This window comes from Zea mays, chromosome 3 (assembly GCF_902167145.1).
Source record: "Zea mays cultivar B73 chromosome 3, Zm-B73-REFERENCE-NAM-5.0, whole genome shotgun sequence".
Taxonomy (NCBI): domain Eukaryota; kingdom Viridiplantae; phylum Streptophyta; class Magnoliopsida; order Poales; family Poaceae; genus Zea; species Zea mays.
In genome coordinates, this window is record NC_050098.1 from 207,854,071 (window position 1) to 207,862,354 (window position 8,284).

Here is an 8,284-nt window from a genome sequence, read left to right on the forward strand (position 1 = left end):
TAATGTTAATGTATGTTCTATGAAGGTGTTCATTCCAATGAATATAGAAAATTTTCATTGGTATCTCGCAGTTCTGAATGCAAAAAAAAGTGAGGTACATGTACTCGATTCTATGGGACAACAAATAACGGATCGCCGAGACCTTTATACTACAGTGAGTAATCATTTCTTTTATATTATGATTATTTCATCATTACATTATTTGTTATCTATAAATCTTGATATGTTTTATATATACACATAGTTAAAAGGTCTAGAAAGACAGATTAAACTTGCAGCAGAACATAAAGAGCTTTACCAAGGCAAGTGGTCGAACCTTGATGTTGCATCATGGCCAGTTATAGAGAAGATCACAACACAAATGCAAACCGATGGGTAAAATTCATGTGACCACAACTCTATAAAATTAGTTATATTTATTTTCATATATACATAGAAACTCACCTGATCTGTTAAATTTCATATTAGGGTATCTTGCGGGCTATGGATGATAAACTATATGGAATACTGGACAGGATCCTCCCTATCTGATAACGTAACTCAGGTAGAGGACGTATATTTATTTATAGGAACAATGTTTCTTTTGTTCTAATTTATATACTTGCAGGATGATATAACAATGTTTAGGTTTAAGCTACCTGCAATATTATGGGACTCGAGATTAAACACAAAGAAAAGCCATCAGTATCTTGACCACAATGTGGATGAAGATGGAGAGAGTTCAAGTGATGTTCAAATAATCGATACTCCATGTGAGTTATCTAAATCGTCAAATACATCACATCAGATTGAACCATATATATCTCCATATGTTCTGCCTGCTAAAGTAACATCAACAAACACGCAAGAACTGATGTTTGTATTATGCACATATATCATGGGGATAGACAACACCAAATATTTAAAGTAAGTTAATTCTTATTTAATATAGTATATGCATGGTAAATATTCAACACATATGTTCTTGCTTTAACTATAAAAACAAATGTTCATTTAATAGGAAACATTGGATTCAGAGCACTAAACCTTATCCAATTTCTTTAAGTCTTCAAAAACTTAAAGATATATTGGATGTAAATAAGCCGATGGATACAGATTGTTTTAACATGGCTGTTCGGATGATCGCATGCAATGATGCCTTGTTCTTGTTGGAAGACAAATACCACTACATGGATCTACAATTCTGTATAAGTTCAAGTAATTAGTCTTTATTCATATAAGTGTGTTCATTATATCATTATTATTTTACTAACAAAAAGTAGTCCATAACTAAATTTGGTCGAGACCCTCGCCTTCGTGCAAAGCCAGATATCAACATGGTGGCAAAATTATTAGAATGTTGGCCTGACATGGAGTACGATGTTTCAGATTGCAAACAAGTAAGCTATACTCTTCATCATTTTTGTAATCTTGTTTTTTCTCTTACTTGAACTAATTTTTTAACTTGCAGATTCTATTGCCCTTTTCTTTCATGGGTCACTTCACCTTATATGTACTTAACATGGACACTAGAAGCATCTATATAATGGACTCCATGCCTATACCATCATGGTTTAAGGGTGATCATCCTAGCATGCATTATATCCATAATATACATTATATTGCCAATAATATGAATGCTGCCATGGAATTGGCCAATCCTACATGGAAAGACGATATTTATATGTGGCGTCGTATAGTACCAACATGGGTTCCAAGAACATTAAACTGGTAATTTTTTTTAACCCGAACAATGTATTAATTTTGTCTACATATATGTAACAACGTATTATTTTAATTTGTAGGGATTTATCTGGCTTTCTTGTTATCAACTTTATGCACGATTGGAATGGTATAAGGTTACCCTGCATTTGCACTGTGAGTATCCTATTTGTTCTAATACTTTGTCAATATTGTTCTTCTATAATTGATTATTAATCGAGATCAATGATATGTAATAATGAATGTGCAGAATGGGAATGACCTGAGGACCAAATTCTTAGTAGAATTATTGAAGTACAAGGACAATGAATCCAAAGACAACATTCCAGAAGAAATACAAGAAATTATTAGGCACATCAGATAGATATGATTTTATTTGTAATGATACTCAACTTATTATCCTAATTAATTGTATTGCCTTTTAGGTTCGTAGTATCGTTATGAACATTTGCCAACATATATTTTAGTTATATGTTGCAAATATGAAGGCAGTTCAGATTTCTGTACTTTCAAAGATGCATTGGTGTTTTAGAACCTTCAGCTTATCCTACTGTAGTACTGTGCTTAAAAGACTCCTATGGGTTTTCATCTTTTTATTGGAAACGAAGTACCATACTATTGTACTGTACAGTGACTTACAGGTATGGAGGGATAGGGCTCATCGCACCTTCTATCTTCGTGAGTCAAATTTGAAGACTGGTAAAATCATTTTAAGCCTTTCGAAATAACATACCATGTGTTTTTATTCTTTAAAGCTCTCATGTGACAATTTTTCCTCCAAGTTATTGCAATCATTATCAATTCTCATCTTGGTGTTGAACATTAACAATATCTTTATCATCTGTGTTTTTCTCAGCACTGTAATCTGTCACCACTGCCAGTATATGAGCCTGCATTTGATTGGGAGAATGAGAGGTCTTTGATATTTGGCCAAAGGGTGCCAGAAAGTATACCAGCAATAAGCAACAGGTTGCTTCAGCCCACAGACTAAACCAATGCATCCATCATTTCTCTCTCCCCACCCCTTCTTCTGGTGATCAATGCTTATTAATTAATCCCATTTTAAATTGTTTTGTACTGATTACAGTGGCTTGAAGATAACTGTCAAGGTACTATCTTTGTCATTCCAAGCTGGATTAGTTGGTGAGCAAAACTAGAATATTTTGTGATTGCTTCTTAACTTCTTTACTGTAATTTATCTCATTTACACTCAACCGCACAATCTTAACTTTCTGTTTTCACGATCTATCATGTGCGTTTAGAACCTTTCTGATACAGAATATATTTTATGTTATATGTTCACATCTGAAGATAATTCATTCACTTTCCGGATTTTGCTTATGTTGGTTTAACAGTAATGCTTCCCTGAAACGCACTTGCCGGGCAGATTGGGTACACCATAGTCGCCATGATCGCGAGGGGTCTGATGCTTGGACCAGACCAGCCGGTGGTTCTCTACATGCTGGACCTCCCTAAGTCGGCGGACGCCCTGAGCGGCGTCAGGATGGAGCTGATCGATGCCGCGTTGCCTCTTCTCAGAGGTGTGCTCGTCGTTTGCTGTGTTCGGCGTTCATCTGCTGCCTGTCTGTGCTCAGTGTTCATCGTTTGTTGTTGTGCGTTGTTGCAGGTGTCGTGGCAACGAGCGACGAGCCCGAAGCGTTCCGAGGCGTCAGCTTCGCCGTCCTGATCGGCGGATGGCCGAGGAAAGAGGGGGTGCAGAGGAAAGACCTCATCGCCAAGAACGTCCCCATATACCAGTCCCAGGCTTCTGCGCTGCAGCAGCACGCTGCCCTAAACTGCAAGGTCCACACTCGATAATTTATCTTGTTTCATTCGCTTGCCTCGTTGTTGGACTATTGCTTATCTCAAAACTGATAATACCAAGCAATGGCAGTATCTGATTAAAGTAGCCAAACATGCTAAGGAGTTATATCTGCTTTTGTTGCTACCAATGATTCATTGCCTTATCTGCTTTTGTTGCTACCAATGATTCATTGCCTGGTCCATGTGTATTACTAACGTGTATAGTGTTTACAAGGGCATTGTTTGAGTTAGTTCATAGTTGGTTAATTGCCTGGGCTCTGGCATTATGATTTGTAAATTTGTTTTCTAAAACTCTTTAAAACTTGCAGTCATGTATTCCAATTTTTGGGCATGAGTTATTCGTGATTTTCAGCTTGGTTACAGAAATGACAGGTGTTTGGTGGAATCAGACCTTTTGATTTTGCATTATGAGACATTGTGCCTTTTGCTGGCTGTTTCACAACAAGTTCTTGATAACATTTTTCAACCTTTATGACTATCTCCTCCTGTATATTCCAGGATGAATATCCATAATACATTTTGGAAAAAATTGCTAAATCGGTTAATATTCCTCTGTTTGCAAAGTATTGTTTATTCTTGTAGGGTATAAAACTAGCAAATGGGCATCTCGACCTACTGCACGCACATCTATCATTAGTCGTCCTCAGACTTTAACTACATTAGTTCATTGTTTGGGTGTATATTACGTGTTCAGTGAATATTTTGGCACTTACAAAAGAAGGGGATATCTTATATAGGAGTTGATGTAGCACATTTTATGTTATATGTCGAAGAGCATCTGTTCATCTGTTTACCTAACAAATTCTCTGCTACATGTCTTCTCTTTTGAAGTATGTCACTGTCATAGTAAGGTTTTCCCCTCTGGCATCATATTTCTTCATGGAACGGAGTGCCTTTATAGTCATGTGCATATGTTTCATCGAGCTTAAATGTTCTTACCAAACAGATGCCTTTTGGATGTTTGTGCTTTCAGTATGTAGCCTATATTTTGAGGAAAACATGCAATTCCTTGTCACATGTCTTAAAACTTTGTACTGCTTGTAATCCTTTTTAACCTTTATTTTAAAACAGCCATTATAACCATGATCTGGTTCCTGTGTTTATCCAACCAGGGTTTTAGGTGGTACACAAGGAGGCTTAGGATCGATGAAGACGGCGGCGTGGCTGACGAGTTCTTGGATGAAATTCTCACGGAAGGCTCAATCAGCAACGACAAAGCGCAAGGTTACAAGTGAAATATAACAATAAACCTGCTGCTGTAGCGCTGAGGAAGCAGGTCATCGCTGTCGACGGTGACATCCGCCATAGCTTGGAATACCAGGGGCAACTGCGGTGGGTGTGACTGAGTCGGAGCAGATAAGGGCTTGTTCGTTTTGATGATAATCCACATGTATTGGGTGGGATTGAGCCGGTTTAAATCCATAACAAGTCAAAATCCATCTCAATCCCACCCAATACACTCCAATACACATGTAATATCAATAACCGAATAAGGCCTAAGTGAATCCTGAGCTCTGCTCCATCAGTGTGCGTTGAGCAGAGGGCGGGCGCACACAGGAGCGGAGCGAATGACCCATGTTCTTCATCTCTGAAGTGGACCTAGAGGTATAAAATGGGCGTTGTTGATTTTGAATTACTCACCATTATTTTGTTCTTTCCATTCAATGTGCAGGTATAATACTAGCATGTGCTAATGGACTTGACTGTGCTATAAAGAGGTAAAAGAGTGTACATCTGACAAACCACCTTGGCTTATTTATTGATGTAAGTTTGGTTAACTGTGCATGCAAATTTATTTTTTCTACAAAAGCCATCATGATTTTTTCCTACAAACCCCACCATATGTTTCTGTTGTTTCTCGGCACGATGCATAATGGTAAGGGTTTCTGTCCACTGGAAGTTGTGCAGGTTTAGCTCTTACATTTCGTTCACGAAATTCATAATCAATTATCTACCCTCAGCGTAAGCATGTCACCCGTTTCATTTTGAAGCTTCAACTTTTCCAGAAATAGGGTTCTGGAAGCATCTTGATTGAAAACTTCTGGTTTCATTAATTGTATATGCAAGTCACTTTCTACTTGCTATTATTGTTCCATATGAGATGGGCTAACAAATTTCAGTAAAAATTGCCAACAGCAGCTTGGAAAGTTCCCACTTGATGGGCTAACAAATTTCAGTAAAAATTGCAACCAGAGGAAGGCGAGTCGCACTAGACTTGGTAATACTCGAGCATCACTGCATCAGAGAACATAAAGCTTGTTCCTTTTTTGGCATCATTTACCAGTCAAGTCAAATATTCACAGTAAGTTATTGCTATTTTATCTTGTAAATATGCTGAATAAGATGCGCATGTACTGGTTCAAAAAAGTATAACTATTATAGATTCAGGAGTAAACTTCATACTGTTTGTGAAAAAAACATCTGGAATAGCACAAAATAAACTTCATACTGTTTTGGCCTTGCAAAGTATGTATGTAGTGGATGATAACATACCATCCCTTGGTCTCTTTACTGATAGGGTTTACAACACGTTTATTAGTGGCGGCTTAAATTACTCATATATATGTTTACAACACGTTGTCAGGCTTTTCAATGTGGTAATCACACCAACCTTATATCATTCTCTATAACTTTTAAACTTAGCATGCTACTTTTCTTCATTGTAGTGAGTTGATCTGTGTTTACTCCACCTATTCTTACTTCAGTAATGTTTTTATGTGTTCCATCGATTATATGAAAGTAGATACAATAACATTCTAGGTCTTAGGACAGATAACCCTCTGGTCTGCACGTTTGTTCAACAGATACAGTAGCAGACATTTTTATCATTGTCAGATCAATGTATTTTTCTGTTGCATTTATTGGTTCTGAAAATTGTATAATTGCTCGACCTATTTTTGTCGTGGAAGGAAAACAATCTAAACTAAAATGAGACAGTCAAATGCTCGAATAAATGGACTTGCATCTTAGCTTGACACTATGTTGTACACTGTAGTATCTGTTCATAACATCTGGTTACAAGACCTGAAAGCAGACGTTACCTGTAGTTAGTTTTTTTTGTTTTGATTTAATGGAGTTGTGTTTATATTGACTGTGATGGGTTTTATGTTTTCTACTGTTTGTACAATGGACATCAGTTCACTTGTTTTAGTCGCTTTCACATAGGCTTTTCAAATACCTTGATACTGTATTCACATAACTCTCTAACTCATTGCTTACCTCCATTGAGTTTTGGCGCATGTTGTCTGGTCTACTACATTTTCAGATGTCAATGACTTTGTGGAAGTACATTTCCATTAACATCCTATTCACCACACATCTTTGTACTTCTTCTATAAATTTCTACTTGACAACATTCTTCTATTGTAGAAAAAACATAGCAAAAATACCTCAAAAACGAATACCGAAACTTCACATCATGTATGATCTATAACCTTAATAGAACAACCTTATATTCAATCATACTTAACTATCAACACAACTCATGACAGGGTACAAACGCGTTCAACAACGAACTCACCTACGGCATGGTGCCACAGTCTGTGAACCGCGCGGTGCTGGAGGCCTCTCACCGGTGGGATGCAAGTGCTGGGAGGGAGGACGTGGAGACGCTGGTGCAATGCCAGCGGATGATTGCGTGCGGGGAGTGGCCGCCGCTGGTCGTGGCCTATGACCACGTGGAAGGGTTCACCATGGAGGCCGGTGGGATGCAGGTGCTTGTTGATCAGGTTGGTTCTACAATTCTATTTATCAAATCTATGGTTTTGCAATTCTATTATTTATGATCCTACGATTTGCAATCCTACCATTTCAGTTCGGATGCCATTTAGGATCATTGTTCTAAAAACTTATATGCCAACTACGTTCATGACAATTCATCAAAGCATTAACATGTATATAGAGCCTATGAACTGTGCTATCTCTCATGGTTGGGACTTGGTCAAAATTCTAAGAAACTGTTATGGAGCACCATAACCCTCCAACCTCCAATGCACTGCTCACTTGCAGTTCTCTACACATCTCTACACATTCCACTCAGTTCATCACTCTATGCCTAAGTTGGAGTATTCGAGTTCTAAAATGGTATCTGTTGAAAGAATATCTAGAACCTGAAGAATAGCTAGGTAAGTGTGACCAAGATTTATATCATCATACAATGATCAAATTTAACAAATATTTGTAGTGAGACAGCATGTGATCCTGAAGATGTTGGATGTTGGAACAAAAAAACATGACAAATATTTGTAGTGAGACAAGTGTTTGCTTGATCAAACCGGAGAGGTCAGTTTGTGAGCATACCAGGCAATTCTGTTATCCCAAGTCGTCTAGGCCGATTGCACTACTACTTCCTTAGCTGACCACTATGCCAGGGCTAAGAAAAACCTGTTGTGTCCAAGCCAACTTGGATTCCAAGTTAGTTTTAAATATATTTTTATGTCAGAAACTTGGAGAACAGGTAGTTTGATTTTATTATTTAGAGTTTCAGCGTTCAAAATGAGGCGCGTTATTGTCTTTATAATGTTTCTTTTTCAGAACCTTTATTCAGGTTTGGAATATACAGAATTCAGCTTTAAGCCTTCTATACAGATGTGTTGGTCGATTTGGTATTCATTAGTCAGTGAATGCTTTCCAAGATATCAGTCCAAATGTACAATTGTGCATAATTGTGTCCGCAACATCTTTGTTGCCCTTGTTTTCTACCCGGCCACCACCATGGCTGCGCTCGTTCAGTTCATATTCTATCATTTAATACACTTAT

General features: G+C 37.6%; 1 protein-coding gene, 1 long non-coding RNA gene and 1 pseudogene across 4 annotated transcripts; all 3 read left to right on the plus strand.

Annotated features, from left to right (window-relative positions):
• The first annotated feature begins 260 nt into the window (after positions 1 to 260).
• Positions 261 to 678, plus strand: LOC118476747 (uncharacterized). 2 transcript variants are annotated; one of them, XR_004857356.1, is made up of 3 exons: positions 261 to 375; positions 469 to 544; positions 628 to 678. It is a non-coding gene; the product is annotated as an uncharacterized lncRNA (long non-coding RNA). The 2 variants fall into 2 exon arrangements; XR_004857355.1 differs by having other exon boundaries at positions 608 to 676.
• An 807-nt stretch (positions 679 to 1,485) lies between these two features.
• LOC118476748 (uncharacterized) lies at positions 1,486 to 2,187 on the plus strand. Its single transcript, XM_035966420.1, has 3 exons — positions 1,486 to 1,710; positions 1,785 to 1,857; positions 1,952 to 2,187. Exons 1-3 carry the CDS (start codon positions 1,502 to 1,504, stop codon positions 2,063 to 2,065), a joined length of 396 nt encoding a protein of 131 aa, XP_035822313.1. The 5' UTR covers positions 1,486 to 1,501; the 3' UTR covers positions 2,066 to 2,187.
• A 389-nt stretch (positions 2,188 to 2,576) lies between these two features.
• Positions 2,577 to 2,975, plus strand: LOC103651261 (guanine nucleotide exchange factor pseudogene; annotated as a pseudogene). Its single transcript, NR_163558.1, has 3 exons — positions 2,577 to 2,670; positions 2,789 to 2,844; positions 2,964 to 2,975. The product of NR_163558.1 is annotated as a guanine nucleotide exchange factor pseudogene (transcript).
• The last annotated feature ends 5,309 nt before the right edge of the window (positions 2,976 to 8,284 follow it).